Source organism: Gavia stellata, chromosome 6, assembly GCF_030936135.1.
Source record: "Gavia stellata isolate bGavSte3 chromosome 6, bGavSte3.hap2, whole genome shotgun sequence".
Classification (NCBI taxonomy): Eukaryota; Metazoa; Chordata; class Aves; order Gaviiformes; family Gaviidae; genus Gavia; species Gavia stellata.
In genome coordinates, this window is record NC_082599.1 from 48110313 (window position 1) to 48134842 (window position 24530).

At 37.9% G+C, this 24530-nt stretch overlaps 2 protein-coding genes across 2 annotated transcripts in view; one reads left to right on the top strand and one right to left on the bottom strand.

Annotated features, from left to right (window-relative positions):
• The window catches only part of ACAD11 (acyl-CoA dehydrogenase family member 11), a 31111-nt gene extending 17312 nt beyond the window's left edge, over positions 1-13799 (bottom strand). The window contains exons 1-13 of the mRNA XM_009822046.2: positions 13663-13799; positions 11576-11675; positions 11216-11341; positions 9389-9550; positions 8777-8941; positions 7155-7302; positions 6454-6575; positions 5284-5390; positions 5046-5169; positions 3191-3268; positions 2667-2805; positions 2447-2554; positions 1158-1256 (exon numbers count right to left, since the gene is read on the bottom strand). Of these exons, the coding sequence (XP_009820348.2) occupies positions 1158-1256; positions 2447-2554; positions 2667-2805; positions 3191-3268; positions 5046-5169; positions 5284-5390; positions 6454-6575; positions 7155-7302; positions 8777-8941; positions 9389-9550; positions 11216-11341; positions 11576-11675; positions 13663-13799 (1615 nt within the window). The remainder of the gene's footprint in view (positions 1-1157; positions 1257-2446; positions 2555-2666; positions 2806-3190; positions 3269-5045; positions 5170-5283; positions 5391-6453; positions 6576-7154; positions 7303-8776; positions 8942-9388; positions 9551-11215; positions 11342-11575; positions 11676-13662) is intronic.
• A 403-nt stretch (positions 13800-14202) lies between these two features.
• Positions 14203-24412, top strand: UBA5 (ubiquitin like modifier activating enzyme 5). The gene is made up of 12 exons (XM_059818687.1): positions 14203-14348; positions 15493-15538; positions 15631-15720; positions 16901-17010; positions 17439-17525; positions 18167-18251; positions 19093-19197; positions 19364-19491; positions 20704-20839; positions 21306-21381; positions 22192-22298; positions 22876-24412. The coding sequence occupies exons 1-12, from the start codon at positions 14203-14205 to the stop codon at positions 22957-22959; spliced, it is 1200 nt and encodes a 399-aa protein (XP_059674670.1). The 3' UTR covers positions 22960-24412.
• The last annotated feature ends 118 nt before the right edge of the window (positions 24413-24530 follow it).

Sequence of the window (24530 nt, forward strand, 5' to 3'; positions counted from 1 at the left end):
CAACCAAAACCCAAACCAACCAACCAAAAAAAAACACCCACCCAAAAAATCAACCAAGCAGAAAAGTAGACTCTGTCTAAGGCAGAGCTGCATGTATGAGTTTCTCAAACTTCTTGAAATCGCAGCACCTTTTGTGCATCTGCCTTTGTGCAAATCTGACTGTTTAACTATTGTTATTAGAAATAAGACAAACCAAATCATGCTTACTCTCTTATGTTTACTCTTCTTTTTATAATTCACGTAACTAATTTTATGCGTAATATTTTGTGTGTGTGACCTCCTACAAATTTTCCCATTACTTCCTTAGGAACTGCAATGCACAGTCGAGAGACACTGGCCCAGAGCAAAGGTAGCAGCCAGCAGTTAAGTGACACTCTCAGGTCAAGAGAGAAGATACCATGCCTCCTTTTACCACCAGTTTTGCAGTACTAGAAAAGAGAGAGAGCCCTATCTTCTGGTGAGTTTAGGTATTGCACAAGCGTGTATCAGCAGGTAGCTGCCATGCTCAAAGGTACATAAATGAAACATTCAAGTGTCACTCCAGTTAGCAACTCAGTTTATGTAGTTGGCTTCCAAACTCCCAGGGAATGATGATTTTCCAGTTGTAGTCATGGTTGTTTCAGTAAAAAAGTAATGGTACTGTAATACCAAGGACATTTACCACTTACAGTCTAATCCCTTGATTTTTCTGGGAAGTACAGTATAAGCAAATTACCTGTAAGAATCAGTCCAACAGCATCACAGACTAGTTTAAAAAGCACCCAAATTTTACTGTAACTATACAGTATCCTCAAACCTCACGCACAAGCTGCCAAAGACAACTTCATAAAAACAAAGTTTAAAGGCTATGGCCATGAACATGTAAGTTACCTGATGGCAAGAGGTAATTTTTAAAGAACAATAGTTGCATTAATTCTGTGAACGAAATTCAGAGGTTCCAAAAAGGACCCAAAACCCCAAATTGGATTTGAGTCTTGGACTTTGCTTCATAGAATAAAAGCTTGATTTCAGCTCTTTCTGTTGTTTTACATTCCATTGCCTTTACCGAAGAAGAGATGATTTTCCATCTCAGAAATGGAGCACAAATATTTTTGTTTTGTCAGTTCTTGGAAAGAATTTTAGACTTAGCCATTCTTATTTAGGGTTTCCATACTTACCACTGCTCCACCACTTCTTGCCATTGATCACATAACTGTTTCCATCTCGCTCAATGCTGCATTGCATATTGGTGGCATCACTTGAAGCCACATCAGGTTCTGTGTAGAAGAAAAAAAAGCAAACCAAACCACTGGATTAAATATACAAGTAGTACTACCACCACAAAGATAGGGATCTAGATATACTATATTGACAGTAACACTGTTTTGCTCCCAGTAGAAAAGCTGTTTCCAGAACCTTGCGCTGCTGGTGGTCAAAGGCTTTCTATTTTCTAACAACCTGTTACTCATAGCCAGTTTAAACTTACTTCTTGGGCTCAGACTACTCTTTATAGTCAAAAGCCTTCTTCCTTCCCTGATGTTTTTAAATCCTTCCCCCTTCCAATGTACTTACAGATAACAGCCATATCTCTCTCCTTTTTTCCCCCTAGGCTCTTCTCAAGTGAAAATAAAGAGATTTAAACTACTTTTGTGATGGTTTATGCAATAGGTTACACAAAGCAGTTGCCAGCAAAATGTCATCAATTACTGTTTGGAACAGGAAAGATTCTTCCTCTCTCCTTTAACCCTTAGCTGCTTTTATAAGCCATCTTCTTTAAAGCAAAAGCATCTCTTTCCTCTTGGTGAACACAGTGAAACAGAATTTGCAAAATAAGAGTCCAGCTCTGCAAGACCGAGTTCTCTCAACTCCTACTGACACAGAAATATCAAGATTTTGACATCACATATTCAAAAGCTACCTTTCTAAATCAACAGTCAGGCCCTCCACAGATGCTGAATGCTATAAGCTTTCCAGAGCAAAAATGAATGTAATGCTGAACTACAGACATAAAGCAAGTGCATCATATGTTTTGCAAGTTATCTTCAGGTTATGTCTTAAAACCTCTGCCTATGACACACTGCAAAACTACACAACTTTAATCACAATAATTGTACCAACATGTATGTTTCTAGAGAACCCCGAAGCACATTACAAAAAAGGGTAAGTTCTACTGTAAATCTGTTTGGTACACCAAAATTTATTTTACTGGTACTAAAAATAAATTGAAAATATATGGAAAGCAAATACTAATTATTGTAACCATGAAAACCGGTAACTATCAGGGAAGGGCAGCAAGGATGCTTCACTTTGCACTCACACCTCATACATGATTTCATTTTCAAACACATTCACAGACAGAGTGGAAATTTCTGTATTAATTCATTAACACATAACAACTTGTAGTTTTGTAATTTTTGCACATGCCATGTGAAATTTCTGCCAATTCTTCTCCTGGTGAAAAATTTACCTGTCATGCAGAAGCAAGAACTAATCTTCCCTTCTAGGAGAGGCTCTAGCCACTCTTTCTTTTGCTCTTCAGTCCCATACATATGCAGGACCTCCATGTTTCCAGTGTCTGTAAGAAATCAACAGTCATGTTTACTTCTCAAGACACAAAACTTGTAAGGTGTAAGATGCCCAATTTTTCAATGCTCTTAGGGCTGTAGTTACAGGACACACTTGCTAACCTGGTGCATGACAGTTGAAAACCTCAGGGGCAAAAAAGCATTTCCCCGTCTCCTCAGCTATTAGCGCATAGTCAAGCTGGCTGAGACCACTGACATCTGGGAGAAAAAGGTTCCACAGACCTTCTGCTTTGGCCATTTCCTGTTGCAAGAACAGAGAAAAACATTAGCAATAAATCTTTAAAAGAAAATTAAATTCTGGCTGGCTGCTCATTTCCTTCCTTCCTGCCTAACATACTGTCCAATATATCTGATGCCTTTTTTCAATAGTTATTTTCAATAGGTACCGTTGTTGACTTAAAATTCAGACATAACCGTCACAGAACTCACTTTTGCTTCTCTCCTCTCTCATTCGTATCTCTCACCTCCTTTTATACACTTACTTCTTCCTTTCCTTACACTGTTCCTCATGCTGTTTCCTTCCATGCAGAGTAACTTCTCCAGCAGCATACACCAAACTTTCTTACGCTTCATGCCAGTGCCTGTTTCTCTTACTGCTAGAGTGCTCAAGAATAATTATCCCATACCTTCAATCTCCCAAGCAGTGGTGGTTTCTTCCATTTTTCCTCAGTATTTCCATGTCCAGCATAGTATTTTATTATTTCCTTAGAGAAACAATTAAAAATATGTTTGTTTAAATTAAGAACACATGTGACATACACAAGTAATAATATGGTGTCTTTTCCAGCCCTATACCCCAAGAAACCAATAAAAAAAATATTCAACACAGGTTTTTATTATATAGTTCGTTCCATTATAGAATTAAAAATAGAATTCAAAAATCAAACTGCAATCTATTCATTTTGCAAGACTTTAAATGCATCATGGAGATGACCCTAATCAGTACCTTATTTCATATAGGGAAATGGTTTGCTGTGGTTTAAAATGTGTGATGATGATGGTAGAAGGTCAGTGTTTTCTGATAATACAAGTAACTGTTACCAACAGTACGCACAAGAGGCATAAACCCAAAAGTAAAACAACAAATAAAAGCCAGATGTACTGACACTTAAGATTCAGGTTTCCCATCACAACATTCAGATATATAAGCCAGTTAATCTTTTTTTTAACTGAGAAAAAACTCAAAGACTACATTTTTCCCCTGTCAAACTAATTCCATAACAGATTATGTAAACAGTCATTCCAAGCACCAGTGATTAGTACTAAGTAAAACTGAGTATTCAGTAACACTAGTATTTTCACAAGTATGTTTTAGTGTGGCCCAGCACCTCATCAAAGCTGGCCCAGAACTAGTTTGAGAACTAATAAAAGTAGTGCCCTCTTCTGGGGAAAGAAAAAAAAAAAAATAAAAAAATCACACAATAAGACAAATTCCGAAGTAGAATTTACAAGTCCTGATTCACAATCCCTGTTATCAGAAATAAGTTACAAGCACAATGCTACTCATCTGCAAAACTTGCATGGCTAATTGTGGTTCATTTGTTTTTAAAGCAAGTACATTAATTATTTCAAGGCTTCCTTGGACAATCCAAAACTAGTTACAGACTTTTAAGAAACTTTGCGTATCAATGTCTTTCTGCTCTCATCCTCTCCTTGTGATAGGCAGATGCATTAATCTGTTAGATTAACATGTCCGCTGCACTTCTGCCTGACTGCAAAGAAGGGGGAAAAAAAAAAAAAACCCAACCAAAAAGCTGAAAAACCCAATTCTGGTACAAAAGTCATCCGTGCTTCCATAAGGCTAAAAGTCAAACCAAACCAACTTTCTAAGTGGAAAATTTCTAATCTCCCTAGGCTAAGAAGTAAAATGCTTCATCTTATTTTCCCTTCCACTAATTAGGGACTTCTGTGGGTATTTCACTCTCTGATTTCAAACCTTCACTGGTATTAGATATACTCAGGAATGAGACTATGTTGATACATTATGGAATCACATTTTTTGTCATAAAAGTCGTACCTTAAAAAATAATGCAAGAAACAGAAACATTCAACTTTGTATGGTTAAAAACAGCAGTTTCCATTTTTTAACTAAGTGTCTTTGCATTTAGTATGTGAGAGTTCTAGGGTTTTGTTAGTGTTAAAAATATTTCGGCAAATACCTTTAAAAACTATCTTGGCAAATACCTTTAAAAAGTATCTCTTTTTAAAAAGAGTACTTATTAAACTTTTTAAAGTTTAAAAAGTAACTCACAGCTTTCATTAACAATGCATACAACATTTTAATTCTGCAAAAAAATTAATACAGACTATAATGATTTCTGTTAATATTTTGCAAAGCCACAAACATCACTGCATGAAAATAAGGCTGTTTAAAAAAAGATAAAAAATATAGGACGGCATGACTTCTATACATAGCTTTACGTTTCTATAACTCTACTCAAAAAATGCTCATTTACAAATACATTTACTAAAAGCTTTTACCTTCTCAGCTGGATAGATGTGCTTCTTCATGAACTGCCTGACCTTCAGCAGAATTTCTTGGCCTTTCCTACTTTGATGGAACAATTCTCCAGAAATGCTGTGATGTGTGCTGCTGAAAGATGACCTAAAGAAGAACATTCAGTGCAATAACAAGTAATAATATAAGCTGTCTTATACAACCATTTAAGTAAGTGAAAGCTTTGCCTGGCCTTTGACCAGTAGTTTAGACCACTCTTACCTTTTTGAGAGCTCTAACCCTCTCTCTGCCAAAGGCTTCACAATCTTAGCAAATTCATGACTATTCTCTGCAGAAGCATTTCCAATGAGATATCTAGCATATACACCCTAAAACCAAAAGAAAGGCATCTGTGGTATAATTATGCACTTAAAATTATGCATTCTTTTTTCAGATTGGCGATTTCTTCAACTATGAAAGTAACACTTAAATGCACATATTCTTAACAGGAAAAAATTAGCACCCAGACAGATTTTACTGGGATACGTTAACATCAGTTTTGGTCCATTTCTGATATAATGGAGATGCTTGGCGCACAAGAGAAAAACAACATGCCCCAGCTAAAATAAACTAAATGAAAATCACAAAAATTAGAGGGGAAAAAAAAAAAGAAAAAAGAATACATCTGCACATGATACTGCAAGCAAGCCCAGCCTGTCCGTTAAGCCAACTGACAACAGTATACACACGTGATTATTATCCACAACTACATCAACTACCCACATACATACTCTTACTCCAAATTAATACCAGGTAGCTTATCCCACACAGTTGGTATGCTGATCTCATGTTGCAACTCATAAAAATATACTTATGCCTTACAATGGCTGAATAGCTAATTAAACAGTTACTTCTGTTAACAATGAATCAATAAAACTTATTTTCTCCTATAGCCACATCTCAAGATTGGCCTCCTATGCTTAAAATAAGCTGAGTTCACAATACACCCTTTTTCATTCATGGGTGGCACCAACAGGATCTTACTTACCTATCCTGCTATCTACTTTCATGAGAGCTGCAGAAACTTAGAAAGACCTTTGTTTCTCTGTAATACAGGATTTAAATTATCCAGAGAGTCCAAAAAGGTAATGACAAAATTGCCTGCATACTGGAACATCAATAAGAAAAAATCCACACATACACATTTGCTTCTTTTTCAGCCTACTTTCCTAAGAAGTTAGCTATATCTAACACAATGTACTTAATGTAGCAAGAATTCTATCCTAGAGAGTTATCAGTCATAAGCATCTAAGATATGGCTCCTAAAGGAACAAACTGAAATACAATGGTTACAGTTATTTTTTAAATATGATTCATATTTTGAACAGGTATTACCAAACTACAAATACTCATAATAAAAATGTGACATTTCAGCAAATGTGAGTGTATTACCTGGGATATTGCTGCCATTTTAAAATATGACAAAGCAAGAAAAAAATTAAAGTTGGATAAAGTAGTGCTAATACCCCGGCAGTGGCAGTAAATGGAAACCAGTTCTTCAAATGAAGGAGTTTCTACAAAAAAACAACGGAATATTTTAGAATATTCAACATTTTCTATGACTTTTTCCACCTTGTTCTTCAAACATTTGTACAGCCTTTCAGCTTTATGACATATTCCATTTACATAGTAAAAAACATGATTTATCATTTCTCATGATATGTGTGGTATGAAGAGCCAAAAGGAAATAGAAGCCGTCAGAATTCCAGATAAGCATAACACTTCCTACTGCTCCCCACCTCCACTCCAGCCAGGAAATTATTGCACCATGGGGGATATTTTTGCCTTTTTTTTTAATAAATGACAAATTTACATTTAAATTTTAGTTTTCTTCCATTATCTGTAAGAAAGGTTCAAAATAAACTTTTACAGAAGCAGCATAGTGTGGCTAAGCCACAGCTTATTAAAACAGGACTACCTTAAACCTCACTATCAGCATGTTTCCTACAACGAAGAAAACCATGGAAAAGTTCTTTTCAAGTGCAAAATTATGTGCTTATTAATTTAACTTTTTATAATTGTTTATGAAGGTAACTTATCAAATAGAAAGCAACCCTAGAATTCATTTCAACAAAAAGATTACAGTTTCATACCTATGGTGTCTTTGAAACCCAAGACAGTTCCTTGACCTAAGTCCTTAATAGATGTAGGCCAAAAGTAGAATAGAGTGGCATATGCTAAATCTGCTAAAGGATGACCAGCAGTTGAAAGTTCCCAGTCCAGCACTGCCAAAACACGAGCCTTAAATAAAAATAAAAACATCACATGAACGCCAGAAGATAAATTCTCTACACCCACAAATGCACAACCCACTTAATTTCAAACAGCTGTATTCGATCACTGTGTTTAAAATTAAAAACACGCACTGTACCTGCCTGCAGCAAAAACAGTTCCTTTTAGCACTATGTAAGGATCTGCAGAAAATTAACATTCACATAGTGGCAGAAAACCAGGCATTTTTTCCAATGAACACCTGTTTTAAATTCTACATTTTTGAGTAGTGTTCTTACTGTCAGAAACTTCTAAACTCTTCTAGTCAAAATATGATTGAATTAAAATATCCCAAAGAACAGTAGTATTGACGGTTGGGTTTTTTCTGTTTCCAGTCCTGTTGCACAGATACTGTTGCACAGTCCTTTTGCATGGACAGACCATGCACTAAAACAACATCCTTGCAATGGTGGTTTTTGGCTGAGACTCCCCAGTCCATCGTTCTGATGAATTCTTATAATCCAGCTGGCCTGTCATCCTGAACGACCCCTCCAGCCTACTCATGATCCATGGCTACTTGAACTATGTGCAAAAGACTTTCCTACATGGTCATTCCTCCACACACAGGAACAGTTTCTACAGATTATTTAAAATTACCTATGTAGAGTTTGGTCAATTCTCTCAACTACATCAGGAACAGCTGGGAGAGCCCCTGAGACTGCCAGATTCTCTGCTCAGGGAGTCAATCGACACATTTAAGCCAACAAACAGTGTCTATCAATTGATCTATGCACAACAACAGGAATCTCTGGGATCTGTTGCTTTGTTGTGAAGCAGGCATTGCGGAGTCTTGGTCACAAATCCCATGCATGTCTTCCGGTCACAACACAGCAAATAACATGGAAAAAAATAATGAAAATGCAATTGTGTCGATAGATAGGTAACACACATTTATTTCCACAAGCTAGAAAAAAAAATCTGTTCCTTTTCCCTAAAGATGAATGAGAAACTTTCGGCATCTCTGTGATCTATGTGTGCTCCGTACCTAAGAAGCTTTGGCAGATTTTTTTTTGCTTCCACTGGTATCACATACCATGCATTCAGATCCTGTTCAAAAGCCATTGTTGTTAATTGAAGCCATACCACAGATTTCAACAGGCTTTTGATCAGATGCTTATGTAGTTTAATGAAGTGAGCCTTCAGTATGTCTTTAAGTTGCACTGAATTCAACAGGATTTATGCATATAAAATGTTTTGCTCCTGGACTTTGAAGTAGAGACTAGAGCTAATGAATAGAGTAACTAGCTCCTGCAATGAAAACCAGGACTGTATTAGGTACCTAAACATCATACACAGAGTATAGAAAAGAGTTAAGTTCTCTACTGTTCCTTTCAAAGATGTATCATGCACTAAAACACCCACGTAAGCATCCCATTACATGGTAGGAGTACAAACAAATGGAGGACCAAAAACTACTAAATAGGTACAGATATGTTTTGAATACCTCTGTTGGGTGGAAGATGATGTTATCTATTCTAAAGTCACCATGAATCAGGCTTTCTTCATTATCATCAGGTGGCAAGTTGTTTGCTAACCACTCAGCCAGCTTGTTCATGGCAGGAATATCTGTATGAGCAGCTGCATCATACTGTCTTTTCCAAGTTGATACCTGAAGAAATGCAAACACTTCAACAGATTTTCCAGCTGATTCACCAGTTTTTCAAGAGCACAAAATTCTGAAGCACATGCTTCTGGGCTTTGACTATTACCATGTTACCTGTAAATTCAGTAAAACCCAGTACCCTTGCATTTGCAAATGTGAACTGTGAGATCAAAAGATGTAATGAAGACTACCTCTATTTTCTATTTCAATCCTATTTACATAGCCCAAATCTAATATTATTCCAAAAGTGAATTAATATCATTCCCTGCATAAGGCATTACAAAACTGATCTGAATGTAGTAGTAACTTCATACTTTGAACTAAGTGAAGGTGTTTAATAGCTAAAATATGCTGGTTACTTTTACAAGTCATCAATAATTAACAATTTAGCCTGCAAATCAAATAAATCTTCAAAGACCTGACAAAACAAGAGAATTTTTTGAAGAGCTGTACCTGTCTTCTGCAGTATCCTGGTCCTCTACCATACCCTTGGAGACCCAATGACTGTAAATCAAAGGAGTGCAACAGGGCCAAAGTTTCTATCATCGCAATATACAAGGCAGAACGCTCTGCTGGGCCCACTTCAGGCAGTGAGAGGTCTCGGAAGATGCGACCCTAGACACATAGTAAATCAGGTATTTGGTGGCATGTACGCATCAGATGAAGAGAAGTAAAGCTATACATTGCAGGAGCAAAACCAAATGCAGTGAACCAACACTCCCTATGCAATAAAAAATCTCTTCCTCATTTATTTTATTCCTTGCCCAGGACAGATGAAGGGATTCACAGTAATCTCAGATCATTAGTATACAGGATATCTATTGGAAGGCAATTAAAATAACAGATATATTCAGTAGATGAAAGTCTGAATTACAGCACTCAATCCAGATATCCTCAAGCTTTAAAGTACCAGGAAAAAAAATTTTACTATATTGTTTCTAACAGCTAACTTCCAGAAAAAATATCAATGAAGACCTTGGAGGTGGAGGGGTGCAGGCAGGGAGAGGAGGGGAATAGGTGGGTTGTACATACAAAGAGGTAAACAATCCAAAGAAATTCACTTGCATTCTCCTTAGAAGCAGTTTAATATGTTTAGAAGATGGGGGTGTCTTTCCATTTTCTCCTTTAATTTTGACCCTGCCAGTAACAGATTAGAAAAGAAAAAACAGACTCTTCTCTCCTCTAAGTTCCTCAATTTCACTGGTTCGTATGATGGCTTCAATATATTTACACAGCTAAAGCACCAATAGAACTTTTTTGCTGAAAGATTCTGCATAACAAATCTAGAAATCAGATTTTGGATTGTGTAATAGTTTATTCAATACAATAAATGTGTGTTTGTTTTCTAAATACACAATGTATTTGTTAAAAACAGTGCACTGCTATTCATCTTAGAATGCATAGACTGTAAATTTACATCCTTAGAAATGTAAATATATTAGTAGCAAGGATTCTTATTAAGGAATCACTTTGTTATAGTCAAAACCAGAAAAATTCTCCATCTTTAATGTAAGAAAATTGTTTCAAATTCTTCATAGCTTTTACATTTTATTACTCTTGATTCATTATTTTTGTAGGAAGGTTAACTTAATCTCCAGGAACTGGCCCACAAACTCTTACATTTCTTATTTCCCAGTGAATCTGATGATAGAGTAGGATGCAATGAAAGGGAAGAGGCCTGAATTCAAATCCTTCTCCCACAGGAAAAAAAAAAGACATGATACAGCAGACTTACACACAGAATCACCGAAATCTAGCAGAAACAGTATCAACTCAGCTACAGCACCCCCAGAGTGATGGACCACAGACCGAGCTATGCCATATTCTTTCTGAAACTAGTGCTTGAGCTGGAATCCTGCTTGGTTTTCAAGAAAAGGTGACTGTATGTAGATTCCTATCTTCAGTACTGATCAGGTCCCAGGATGTCCAAAGATTCAGTATAACTTTATAGCCTGATTGTTCTCCCTCTGACTTGTGTATGGTTTTCACAGAAGCAATATTGCCTCATTTCAAGACATCCTTCTGAGAGCTCAAACAAGAGCAAGAGGCTAAATACTGAGCTGAAAATTTCAACGAAGTGGGAAATAAGTCCTGGAGAAGCTGAAATCAGGGAGAATCTCTAATAGCTAGCATTTCTTAAAAATATCAGAGAATTATTTATGTTTATATCACAAAACTTAGTAAATGCCAGATAAGGCTCTAAGAGAAAGGTTTTGGACAATTTAAAGGTAGCTTGCAATAGGGAGAAGAAAAAAAAATCTCTCACACTGGAGGACCAACCTGCACATGCTGCATTACATAAAATTCTGTTCCAATGATAGAAACATCACTGCAATACAACAGGGGCTCAGGCACTGGAAATCCAACTGAAAATAAGGCTTTCTGCACACGATATTCTCTGTCGATCTGAAGAAGACACAGAATTTAGGTTCAATCAAAAGTTCCCAAATGTAAATGAGTACAGTGAATGACAATGTATCCTCTTAAATGTTTAGTTATGTGTATAGCCCAGAAAATTGGAAATGATCGAGCGGTTCACTGCATTTCTAGACACATTCAACAATGTGCTGCACCATCAAGTATAGGACTTAGCCACCTGCAATACAAAGTGTTTGGAGCTTGCTGAAAAACGTTACTTACCTTGTGAGCTCTAGGTAAAAGGGGGCCATGGGGCTTCTTCCTGAGCACATAAGCCTGCCCACCCTTCTGAAGATAAAAGGTTGGATTTGACTGGCCTGAGCTACAAAGAGAAAGATTATAATTATTTACAAATTCAAGTACTTACAAATTTGCAAACTTTTAACAGAAATTATGCAAAATGCACTGTGACTTGGCCTGAACAAAATGGCAAGACAGAGGAAAGGGTTCTTCTCAAGAGTTGTTTTTTTTGCATTTTTTCCAAATACAGTCTTACAAGGATGCAAGTGATAGCTTATAAAATCAGAATTCAGAGGTTCTGTTCCCACCTAGAAGAAAGATGTCTTCTTTCACTGTGGAAAAAGTCACAGATACTCAATTTGTTCTCCTGTGAAATGGAGATAGCATTTACCTCTCCTCCCTAAAGAGATGTCTTTAATGTTTTCAAGGTATGCAATAGATACTAACTTTAAAGCTTTCCGATTTGGAGGAGATTAAGCAGAGCAGAATTCACAGTAGCCCATGATTGTATTTGTCCTTCGGTGAGCTGTATTTTGAACAACGTAAGCATAGAGAAAGCTCTCCAAATAACTGATGAATTCTAGTACCAAGCCCCACTGTATGCTAGCCTGATCATCACATACATATCTATGCTTAAGGGACTGCCTATAATAACTGTAAAATTTTAAAGAATGAATGTTGCAAAGAATCATAGAAATTAGACATTTCAATCATATACATGTGTAAAAGAGAAGGACAACCTAGTTAAACCCTTCATAACACCTTGTCCATCATATCCCAGTCAAGCTAATTGATCCTTATTTTCCTCAAGGCTCTGTGCTAATCTACATGCCTTTCTCTCCTCATTCTGGATCATTTTTAAGATGCATTCTGACCTAGTCCAATAAAAGATTAGACAACTATCAGAAAATCAAAATCAAGCGAACTTTTGCCCTGATGCTCCCTACGACATTTCCATTCTCCCTGAGGCAGTTAGGGCATAGTCTGTAATATAGTTTAACAAGTATACTGCACAGACAAATACTCTGCCTGGCACAACAGAGATTTAGACCGGTTGAAGCCTTGAAGTGCAACTGCAAGACAAACAAAGTAGTAAAAGCATAAATACTGACAATATTTTAGCAGATTTTACTATTAGCTAGTCTTCTAAGGCATCTCCTCAAGTAAAGCACATATGAGGATTAGAGTACAGCTAGGATTTGATGGATGTTTTATATTTGCATCAGAAGACAATGAAAAATTGTTTACTGTTTCTTAGCAATAGGTGCAGATAAAGCAGTCGAGGTCATGTTTACAAAGGAATTAATAGGTATTTTTCAAATAACCTAACTTCTAATAGCTATCTCCCAATTTGAAGTCACACAGCCACACCACTAACTTGCTGAATGCAAATGAACTAGATGTTCTGTGGAACAGCAGCTTTGGAGTCTGGGCGTCGCACCTCACTGGCGCAATGCATTGCTCTCAGGGCCTTAACAGGAACCTCAGCACACTGTTATGCTGTTTTCATGGATTTGCTTACTTCACAATAGCCTAAGGCTTTTTAAATTCATTTCTTAAGCCATGTATGTGCTTCTGAACATTATTATTTGTTGTGCAATTAAAAACCAGTCAGACAAATTGAGATTTATGAGACGGCAATAAAAGTTATGCACGTACTCCAACAGAGTGCACCATGGAAGGCCAAATACATGTTTTTCTGAGGACAGCGGGAAGTCCACCCAACGCACCGCCTGCCTCCAGACGGCCAATGGCGGCCACAGGGTCTGCCTGTGCCAAAGGTCACCTTCGCCACCACCGCAAGCTTTTACCTCTCCAGCCCTTCAAGGGGCGAGCCCTGCCCTCATGGCCACTGTGCGCCATCACCAGGGCAAAGCGCCCTAACTCTGCCCACCTTTCCTGCCGGGCAGCAAGCAAAGCCGCGGCCCCTCTCCTTGTCCCACAGAGGCCCACTTCGGGCCCACACTCCTCAGGGCACCCCAAGGGCGAGGGCCCATGTCAACAGCCATGGAGGCCGCTGCTTGCCCCTCACAGGCGGTCTCGGGACAGGAGAGCGGCCCACCCTTTACCTGTACTGCCTGACAGCCAGAGCCCCCGCGGGCTGCCGAGGGAAGCCGGGCAGGTAGCTGCACAGGTACCGCTCCAAGCTCCCCTGGTCGAAGCGGTGCTGCCGCCGCACCTCGCCGGTGCCCGGCTCCACCGCCATCCCCCCACTGCGCCGGCGGCGTACGCCCCGTACCCGCCCACCGCGCCGCTACGCTACTGACGGAGGTGCCCCGCCCCGCCCGACCCAGCGTCGCCGCGGCAACCGGAGGCGGCTTGGTCCGTCAAGGAAAGCGGTCCCCGACGCCGAGCCGGGGGGGTGTCTCGGAGCCGGGTGGCTGCTCCTGGAAGAAAGCGGCTCCTGGGAGGTAGTTACCATCCCCGCTGACACCTGCCCCCAGTCATCGCCAGAGCCCGCTCGTTGCCTGCTGTCGGGCGGCCGGAGACCCCCTCGAGATGGGAACGCTCCCTGAGGCGTCGGCGCGAGCAGGGGACGGCAGTCCCTGACGCTCCCGGAAGCTCCCTCAGACGGGGAGACGTGTCGCTGCGGTGTAGCCGGCGCTGCCATGGCGGAGGCGAGCCGGCTGGAGCAGCTGGAGCGGCGTGTGCGTGAGCTGGAGGAGGAGCTGGCCCGGGAGAAGGGCGGGCGGCGGGCGCCGCGGGCCCGCATCGAGAGCATGAGCCCGGAGGTGACGGACTCCAACCCCTACAGGTGCGGGCGGGCGGCGGGGCGCGTTATGGGGTGAGGAGGCTGCACCTACGGGGGTTGGATTATGGGGAAAGGGCCAGGACTGAGCCATGGGGAGAAGGCCCAGAAGCTGAGTCAGGGTGTAGAGAATGGGGAGGAGGGAGGGCTATGGGGTCTCAGGCCGTGGGTTGGAACTGTGGGTCTGGGTAAAGGGGAGGAGGCATGTGGAGGTGGGCTCGGGCAGGTGGGGACCTGAGGGATGGGGCTGGGTGTGCTGAGGAGGGTGTCAGGGCAATGCTGAAGGCAGGTGCTCTGTGGGCAGGAGGGGAGAGTTGCTTTCAAATTTCCCACCTGACTGGGCTGGCAGGGGTGTACGTGGGGGTCACTTTGTATTATCTTGCTTTACAGTATAGGGAGAGAGGGGAAACATTGTGAGCTTTTCAGTTAAGTTGCTAATAAATGGGGCAGGTGTTGGTATTACATGAGGTCTTATTCTCATTCCTCTAACTTACCTATTTTAGAATTTGGTTTAGAGAAGTCTTGAGCATCTGGGACCCTTTCTAATGCTGAGCGCTTCTGGAAATCTGATGTGTTATTTTTTTTTCAGGATTAATTGCTTTAATACAAGTTGATACTTCCACTTTCATTTATACTTTCAATGAAAAAATGCAATAGCAGGATAAAATGTTACTGTAAAATACTTATCTTCACAACCTGATATTCTCTAATTTATTTTTTTTTTAAATGTTATGTTGGAGTTAACCTAATCAAATTGATCAGAAAACAGTGGAAGAGTCTTCACTGGCCTGCTGCCGTATGTTTCATTACAGAAAAAAGTGTATGCTTTCATTCTGTAATTCAGAGATTCATTTACAAAAATAGCTAATGGTCGTCCTGATTTCATTGATGTTACTCATACCAACTGAATAAGTACATGAGTTTCTGCAGGGTTAGCACTCTTTTGCTGTCACTAATAGGAAAGCATTTACTATTTCATTTAGACTGCATCTAGCTGGCATTCACAACTGTAGTGAAAACAGCAGGCTTGAATTTGGTGCTTGGTGGGGTTATTTTTAAAGCAAAAATGGTTGTAAATATCTGAAAAGCAAAACTGCTATTAGAAATGTAGAGAGCATTTTCTGTATAATGCTGCTGTTTTTCTTTGTAGTCGCTTGATGGCATTAAAAAGAATGGGAATTGTCAAAGACTATGAGGTAGGATTCTATCTGCCTTAAAACAGCCTTGCATTTTTTCCCTATGAGGACCACTTTTGATATATTGACCTGTATCGTATTTCTTTCTACAGAAAATCCGTACCTTTACGGTTGCAGTAGTAGGTGTAGGTGGAGTTGGCAGTGTGACTGCTGAAATGTTGACAAGGTGTGGCATTGGTAAGGTAATGAGAGTTTTGTTCCTCTTTATAGTAGGTGGACTAGTCGTCTTCATAAAGAATTAGATTCAACTTCACTCAGTTGATTTTTCCCAAATAAAAAAGTACTATGAAGAAAGCACTCAGGAACAGCACTTGCGTAAACATCGTAAATGAAGAGACTCTATTCTTCCTATGCCTTAATCCTGGATCACATGGATAATTCTTGTTTGGATGCTTGTCTTCTCCGTGCTCCTATAGGAGCCCATCTATCTAATCTTCATACTGGATTATTTCAAAAGGAAAACAAAATGGAGAAAACGGAGGGGGTAACTCGCATAGAGGATTAAGTCTAATATTATGAGAATAAGTTGGTATTCGTGAAATTGAAATGCAGTAGATGTCAAACAGATACTTTTATCACAAACATTAGTTCATCATGTGGCAGACTTAGAGCTAAAAATTTAGCAGCAGTTGAAAATAATTTGATATGTGTATAGATAACAGGAACCTCCAGAGTTAATAGAAAAGGATTTTTCTTTAAAGGATGAATTTGGGAAATGGCTCAGATGTTTGTATTTCTAGACAAAGCCTGACCATTACTCTTAGAACTTTAAGAATTAGTTTCTTAATACACAGGTGATGCAATTTTTTATTGCAAAGTTTATTCCCCCTTCCTCTGAAGGAGCATTTCCTGAAGACCAGCATCTTGGGCATAGAAAAGGACATTGGACAGTTGATTCAGATTTTATAATAATCAACATGTTCATGTATTATGTAGGTATTTTAAGTTAACTGTTTTTGAAGAACTACATGCCAAAACAAGTGAAAGAAATTACACATTTTTAGTTAATGCAATAACAGCAAGTAGGACTGTGATAACAGAGTTGATAGTGTTCATGTAGAAAATCTGTTGGATATTCTTAGTTTAGATCAAATGAATGGATTGCTTTTTATTAAGGGTGGTTTTCATGACTTAATGTATAAATACCTGGTGAATAGCAGTTAGAATTCAGTCTTTCAAGTATTCACAATGTTGGTACCTTTTGTATGTGAACTGAATGGGACTGCGGGGTCGGGGGGTGTTTGGTTGGGGGTTTTTGTTGTTGGTTTTAGAATGAGTTTTGCTGTTTAAAATGCCTTGCCATAGTGCTCTGGTTGCAGAGTCTTTGGACATTCACATATGTTAACACAATTTTTATCATAGCTGCTTCTGTTTGATTATGACAAAGTGGAATTGGCAAACATGAACAGACTCTTCTTCCAACCTCATCAAGCCGGATTAAGTAAAGTGCAAGCAGCAGAGCATACTTTGAGGTATAACTTAGAGAAGTGATTATCAAAATGTATTTACCCAGGATGCTGCTCCAGAAAACCAGTGTTTCATTCTTAATCACTTGCAAAGAAGCATGATCTAATTTGGAAATTTGACTATAAAATAGTTGTGGGAATGACTTATACATTAAGGACATTTTTGTACTGTCCAAAACCTTAATGTAAGTCTACTTTTTAAGTATAACTAATTTTGCTCAGAAGCTTGGTGTAAACTATACCACTTAATATGTTGTGATTTTTTTTCTTTTTTTTTTTTCCCTCATCTAATCTATGAATCTTTGAAAAATTTGTGTGTATTCTAGACTTTGGACTGGAAGCTTAAGACTGTAGCAACACCTGTGAAGTTAGGGAGTAGAATGCAAGTTATCGTTGTATTTATTAACATTGACTCATATTATTTCCTCCATAAGGAATATTAATCCTGATGTTCAATTTGAAGTACATAACTACAACATCACAACACTGGACAACTTTGAACATTTCATGGATAGAATAAGGTAAAATCTCTCACCTTCTGCTGGTGTGTGGCTCTAAATACAGCCTCACGTTTTTATTGTTGGGGTTTTTTCAATTTAATTAATTCCAATTGAAAACCGGTGGGAAATATATATATACAAACAAATTTCTGCCTAGACCTTTTCTATAGAGTTGGCATTTATTTCTGCTGTTACATAGTTATATTGGTGCGTCTTTAGATTTCCAACCAAAGCTGCAGGTCTTATAGGCTTTTCCCATTGTAGAAAAATAATCTGATCATATTTTGACTGCTCTGGCGTAGTTTCAGGTATGCTTTATAGAATGAAGAAAGAAAATGGTTATTAGCGGATCTCACAGAGAAGTTCTGAAATATCTTTTCCTGTTGTACAAAGATACAATTCTCCAATACTTTGTACTGTGAGTGTATACTATATAAAACTTCTATTAATCTAAAATGCCCATATATTTAAAACTCAGCTTCAGCATGCTGTTGTTTCTACTGTAGGTCTAAGATGCTAGTTGTATCCTGTTCTGCATTTGCACAGGTTTTGTTAGAAATACACTTCCTCTGTGCTTCTGTACTCTAAAACAGCATGTTGATTGCCATGTTGGTATTTTGTTCTGCCAGCAATTTCATGCAAACTTCTGATACTTATTTCAGTAACGGTGCACTAGAGGAAGGGAAGCCTGTCGATCTTGTTCTAAGCTGCGTGGACAACTTTGAAGCTCGCATGGCAATTAACACGGTAAGGCCAGTGAAGGCATGAGCTTGTGGAAGTCTATTTTCTCCTATAAATAATGTTAGTAATTGTGGCAACTAGAGAAAAGACAGGAACTTACCAAGAATCTTCTAAGAAATTTCCTCCTTGGTTTAAGGAAACAGAATCTGACCTTTTACCCAGTTCTTATAAAACATATTTTATGTATATAACTGTAGACTTCTATGTTACTAGCAGCTAATGGTTAGTAAAACAGTTAAGTATCATAAGCCCTCTCTGTCTTTCCAAATTATCCTGTTTATATAAAGTTATTATCAAAGCCTGCTATGTTAAATCTTACAAACTTTTTAAAGACTGTGTATAGCTAATTGTGTACTTCCTATGACTTTTTGTATACTAAAAACATCTTAAGGCTGTGTACCTAATCAAACTGTTTTTGTTTATAGTAGCAGCCAATGTAGGGTGTATGCCAAATGCATGTTTTCTGTTATCCTTCAGCTAACTTGATCCATAAACTGCATGTGCTGAAGGTACACAGATACACTGTATCCATGCCTCTAAAAGTAGTTTGTGCAATTAGATCCTGTAGTGTGCTAGTAACTGGATCATTAATGCCTTATATGTTCAAAAATCTCAGGTCCTCAGGAAAGCACAAAGGGCTGGCTTCATGAGGACAACTTTAATTTGTCCTTTGACTCTGATAAACAATTTCTATTCTACCTTTTCATGTTCCTTTTTCTGATCATAACCTTTTTGTCTTAAAGCAGGAAAATCAATGTGTTTAATCACTCTCAATTTACAATGTGGTTTGTTTTTTCTTTTCATTAAACTTCTGCAGTGCTGATGTGTGTGTTTCTGTGTTTATAAGGCCTGCAATGAACTTGGGCAAATCTGGATGGAATCTGGAGTGAGTGAAAACGCAGTGTCAGGACATATACAGCTGATCATACCTGGTGAATCTGCTTGTTTTGCGGTATGCAGTGTTCTGCTGAATTGCTCGTTTGTCTTTTAAAGCGGGACTGGGAATATGAAGATTAGCTGGCTAGTGAATGCCAGCTGATGGAGTAGCTTAAAATTTTGTGTGATCTGTGGGGTTTTTTCATCCTTTTTTTAAACTTGATTTCTTTATTTCCCCTCAGTGTGCTCCTCCACTTGTAGTTGCTGCAAATATTGATGAGAAAACATTAAAACGAGAAGGAGTTTGTGCAGCTAGTCTTCCTACGACTATGGGTGTTGTGGCAGGAATTCTTGTACAAAATGTTCTGAAGTAAGTGCCTGAGTTGTTGCTATTCAATGTACAGCACAATAAGAGAAAGAAACCTGAAGAAACATTTCATAATATTGGGTCTGGTTCTTTATATGTTTGTGGCCTATTTCCTAAAGGTATTGGCATCATTGGACAGGGCTGAAATATAAACTGCTTGAAACACTGGTGTGTTTACTTTGGAGCTGCTGTTTTTAATAGAACTTTTCAGGGGTAAGAAAAAGTCTTCAGAGTTTTCCTAAGAATTTCTCTTACTGCATACACACATGCACACTTTTTTTAGTTCTGCATTTAAACATGCTCCCATTTGACATCATTAAATCATACACAAAAAATGCTACAGTGCTGACTTGTCTTTGAAATTTTGTACTTGGACAAAGAATAAATAATTTCTCTTGCAGTGTTTGTATTATAAAAACCTGAGGTGAATTAAAAATAGTTATATAGCAATATGACATATTTTAACATTTTCACAAAGTACTGTCACATGACTCTAACTGCTAAAAGAACTGCATGTATCAGCAAGGAAAATATTTGAACAACTTCATACTCAGTTTCAAAATGATGCACCATTTTTTACAAGCATCTTTGAGAATAGGATCTTATTTAGCCTGTTTTTAGCCTTATCTTGGTTTTGTCAGTTATGCAAAAATTTCATTACAAGGAATAATGGTACTGTTTGCAAGTGTGCCTACAAACAACAAAGCTCCACTTTCAGCTCTGCAGAAAGAGGTATTGTATAAAATTGCATAGCAACATGTATTTTTCTTTAATGAAGAATGCCAACATTGCAGCTTAATTTAAATCTTTATTTTCATTGCAAATCTGACCCTACAGTAAAGATGATTAAACTGGTTCTGATTAGCTGTTGAAAACTCTCCCAGTGTAATACGGGGCACCTGAGTGTTTCAAGCAATGGATTAAGGCACAGGAGAAAACTGCTTGCAAACTACTCTAAACATATTTTTTCTGAGACTGTAGCTGACTTGCTCTCACACACTTACACCACAAGAGGACCGGGTTCTATGTTGATGCAGTTATGCTGTTGTCAGGTGACTACAGCTTATTTTAAGACAATTACAGTAACTCTTTACAACTTCATTAGTGTGAAAGTGTATTCTAAAAGTTCTTTGAGGAAAAATTATTCCTTGAGCAACTGAATTTTTAGGTTTACACCTGTATATAAGGGCCTGCTTTTTCTGTTTGTGTTTCTAGATACCTGCTAAATTTTGGTACTGTGAGTTATTATCTTGGTTACAATGCGATGCAGGATTTCTTTCCAACTATGTCTATGAAGCCAAATCCACAATGTAGTGACCAAAATTGCAGAAAACAGCAAGAAAATTATAAGGTAAAAATGTTTTGGGTTTGTGGTTTGTTTGGTTTTTTTTTTTCCTTTCTTGAAGTCTTAAGAACAAAGCAAGCTACAGATCTGTAGTAAAAGAAAACTTTCATTGCTATTCCAATTTTCAGCAGCCTTGTCTTCAGATGGTTGCATGTGTTTCTAAAACTACAGTACTTAGAGTTATCTTAAAGCAAAAGGTAGGTAGAGTGGCTTGCATTCAGTTAGATAATATTTTTGTCTACAGTAATTGCTCAACCTTTCTGGCAGTCGTACATTTTTGAGTGTTAATTGGTTTGGGTTTTTTTAACTTGCAGGTATTCTGCCTTTTTATGCCTAGCAAAGTTCTAAATGGTGACTGCATATCTTAAGTATTAAAAGAAGTGTGAACATTAGATTTTATCTTCTTTGCTGTTGTTGAAAATTGGACTATTACATATTTTATGGTTTTTATCTTTTTGTGGTTTTCCTTCAGAAAAAAGAAGCTGCACGACCAAAACAAGAAGTAATTGAACAGGAAGAAGCAATAGTACACGAAGACAATGACTGGGGTAAGTAATCAGCTGGAGACTAAATGATGTTCCCAGTAATGAGATACAATTGAAGTCATTGTTTTGGGTGAACACACTGTAGGGTGCATAAACTTCTTATGGTTCCTATTTTTTGTAGCTTATACTGCATAACTACTGCTAGCTTTTCACAGGTTTTGACAGTAATGTTACCACAATTTGATGATGTATTTTTAGTGTGATGTGCAGGTTTTAGGCTCAAAATGTAACTGCCATTTGAATAAAAAACTTTCTCAGAAGATGGTCTGAAGATATGAAAGATGTGAGATGTATTCACTGTGTGTTCCTTTTTAAATATGTAACTATAAAGAGCATTTGTCATTTCCGTAACCACTGTGCTGAGGCATCTTATGGTATGGATTTCTGTATTCCTCTGAGGGCTTTAAATTAGAAGGAATTGTCTTAAGGAATGGTAAGCATATTTTATAGAACAATTTCATGAATGGATATGTATATTCTGTTTATTACATGATACAGAATATAATCTTAGCTTACCATTGGGAGAAGTGACCTCATGATAAGATTTAAATGGTAAGGACAAGGAAGTCCTATAGGAGAGGTGCCATTCTTGTCCGTAAGTTACCCATATGGAATCATTTCATATATTGTAAAGGGAAGATATTTTCTACTGATGATAGAATGAAGTAGTTGAAATCAAAGGTCTTTCTGCTTTTAAATTTTTTTCTATTGCAGAAAAGTAGCTGCCGTTTTCATCTTATTGTGGTAACACAGTGCTTAAAGAACTTTTTCTTCTAACTTTTAATGGAGTTCTTGATTCCTTTTAATGCAAAGGCATTGAATTAGTATCAGAAACTTCAGAAGATGAGCTGAAAGCTGCATCTGGCCCAGTACCTGAGCTTCCTGAGGGAATTACCGTAGCATATACTATCCCAAACAAGGTAATAGATTTATTCTTTATGAATTTTTGAAATACATGTTGCAGATTAAATTTATAATACCAGCCAGTCTGGTTACCCTTTAAACCTAAAATAAAATTCCATCTTGAACAATTCCAGTGAAACTGTACCTCAGTACATCCAATTAGTGCTTTTTACGGTCCGGTTTTGTGTTTCTATGAAGTGTATTTCTTTAAGCGTGGATGCTAGTGTGAATGTAGTTGTGAGGTGATAGGAATGAATGTATTTGGGGCGTGCGGGGAGGAAAACAAATGTGAATTTCTCAGGTGATATTGTGGTGACTAATTAAATTTTACCGTATTTATCTTGTAAAAGCTGTATGTAGTCAAAGAGCAATTAGTATACCCGGGGAACACAGAATCTGTATGTATTGCAGCCAGAGCATTCTAACTCCTAGTCAGAATAGTTTACAATTTAAGCTTATAATTACTTAGGCCTAATCTTGCAATTGAGTGCTTGGTTCTAGGAAATGATGTGGTATAATGGCAGTAAAGCTTATTTGTATGGGGTTTTTTGTTTGCTGTTTTTGTTGCCAACTTTTTCTTCCTGTTCCTAATAGGAAGAGAATTTGATAACTGAGGAAACAGTAGCAGAGTCTGAAGAAAGCCTAGAAGAACTCATGGCCAAAATGAGAAACATGTAGCAAAACAACTATTCAGTACAACTTTTGGGACTTTGGATTGACACTGGATTTTGAGAAGACCAGACTTTTTTTTTCTTCCTTTTACCTCCACTGAAGCTTATCTTTACATTTCTGACAAAATGGAACTGTTAAAGGGGCAGGAGGGAAACAGACTTACTTTGGTTATATTCTGTTGTCTAGTCACATCTTTAAGATAGGGAGTTGTGCTACTGTAAATTTTAATTTCTCAGCATTGCTAGTGTCCAGATATTCAGTAGAAAATAAAGGAGATGGATAAACTAACAAAAGCAGGCCTAGCACATTATATTGCAATATCATGTGATGAGAACAGTACATAGCATTGGACAAGTGAAAGATGAAATCTGATGGAGTGGATTGAATAGGTCAAGGGCAGATGATCATGCCTTTCTCATATTGCTGCTCCTCATTTTCCAGGCACTTGTACTTGTTGTTCACTGGTCTCTGTAAAATGGCATGGATCGTGCTGTGGCTACTTTTTCTGAGTAAACAGAACATTGCAGCCTTTTCATCTGCCTTAAATATCTCTGGGATGGAATTTTTTTTAAACTTCCCCATTTTTATAAATGTTTTACTATTGCTTGTTCTTAAATAGCTGCCTGTATGTTTTGTCATAGTGGTTTAAGTATGCTGTAACAAGGCCAAGTCTTTTGTTAGTAGAGAATTATACTAGCAGACTGGGTAGTAGCATGTCACTATTGCAGCTGGCAGATGCTTTTCATGACAAAAATCTGTAAGAATTACCAGTAACACTAGAAAGAACAGGAGATTTTGTCTATCTCTTTAAAAAAAAAAATATTTTTGTTGGTTATTAAAAGTTTAGCTTTAATTCTGATCCGTCCCCATCATATGGGCTATATTAAGGAATATATTTAATCTGAGTTTGCATAGGAAATATATTTGATGCTCTAAACTTTGTTTAGTGTTGCAAATATTTTCAGTGGAGTAGCTGAGCTATTGTATTTGTCTTGTAAATAATGTTAGTACAGTCATATTACCTTTTAAAATATCATGTGTTAAACTGATCTGTAAATGTCTACATTCTGTAGTGCCAGTACTCTGCAGAACTGGAAGTATTAATTTCAAGTATTTTTACTGTGAGTGTCTGAACCAGAACTTTATCATTATTTAGATTTGGCTTAGAAGAACATAAATTTCAGCCCTTGCAGTATAATACAAATATTTTCAACTTGGGCTGTTCAGAAAACCTTTCCACAGCATGATGCAGGCAACACAGAACCAGCTAGTAATGGCAGTAGCAGTATCCAACCAACATGAAAAAGAGAGTAATACTGTGGAGGTGCTTCTGCTTCTTGGGATAGCTGAATGCTTAGTTAAAAAATGTTTGATTTCTAAGCAATGGTTACAAACTTCAAAATCTGTTTCTTCCACAGCTGACACTAGATTATATTATTTTTACATGAATAATCTCTGAAGCTAGCGAGGGAGGTTGTGGGTGGGTTTTGTGTGTGGTGCATTATACTGTAAAGTGGAAGTGTTTTTTTGGATTGAGCTTACTTGTGGAGAAAACAGATTTTAGAAATGAACTGTAA

What these genes read in the sequence shown, in the direction of transcription:
- UBA5 (XM_059818687.1), top strand. Translation starts at nt 14,203, where the DNA reads ATGGCGGAGGCGAGCCGGCTGGAGCAGCTGGAGCGGCGTGTGCGTGAG. An exon ending in CTCGCATGGCAATTAACACG is followed by an intron (nt 18,252 to 19,092) that starts GTAAGGCCAGTG and finishes TGTGTTTATAAG; the next exon opens with GCCTGCAATGAACTTGGGCA. An exon ending in ACACGAAGACAATGACTGGG is followed by an intron (nt 21,382 to 22,191) that starts GTAAGTAATCAG and finishes TTTAATGCAAAG; the next exon opens with GCATTGAATTAGTATCAGAA.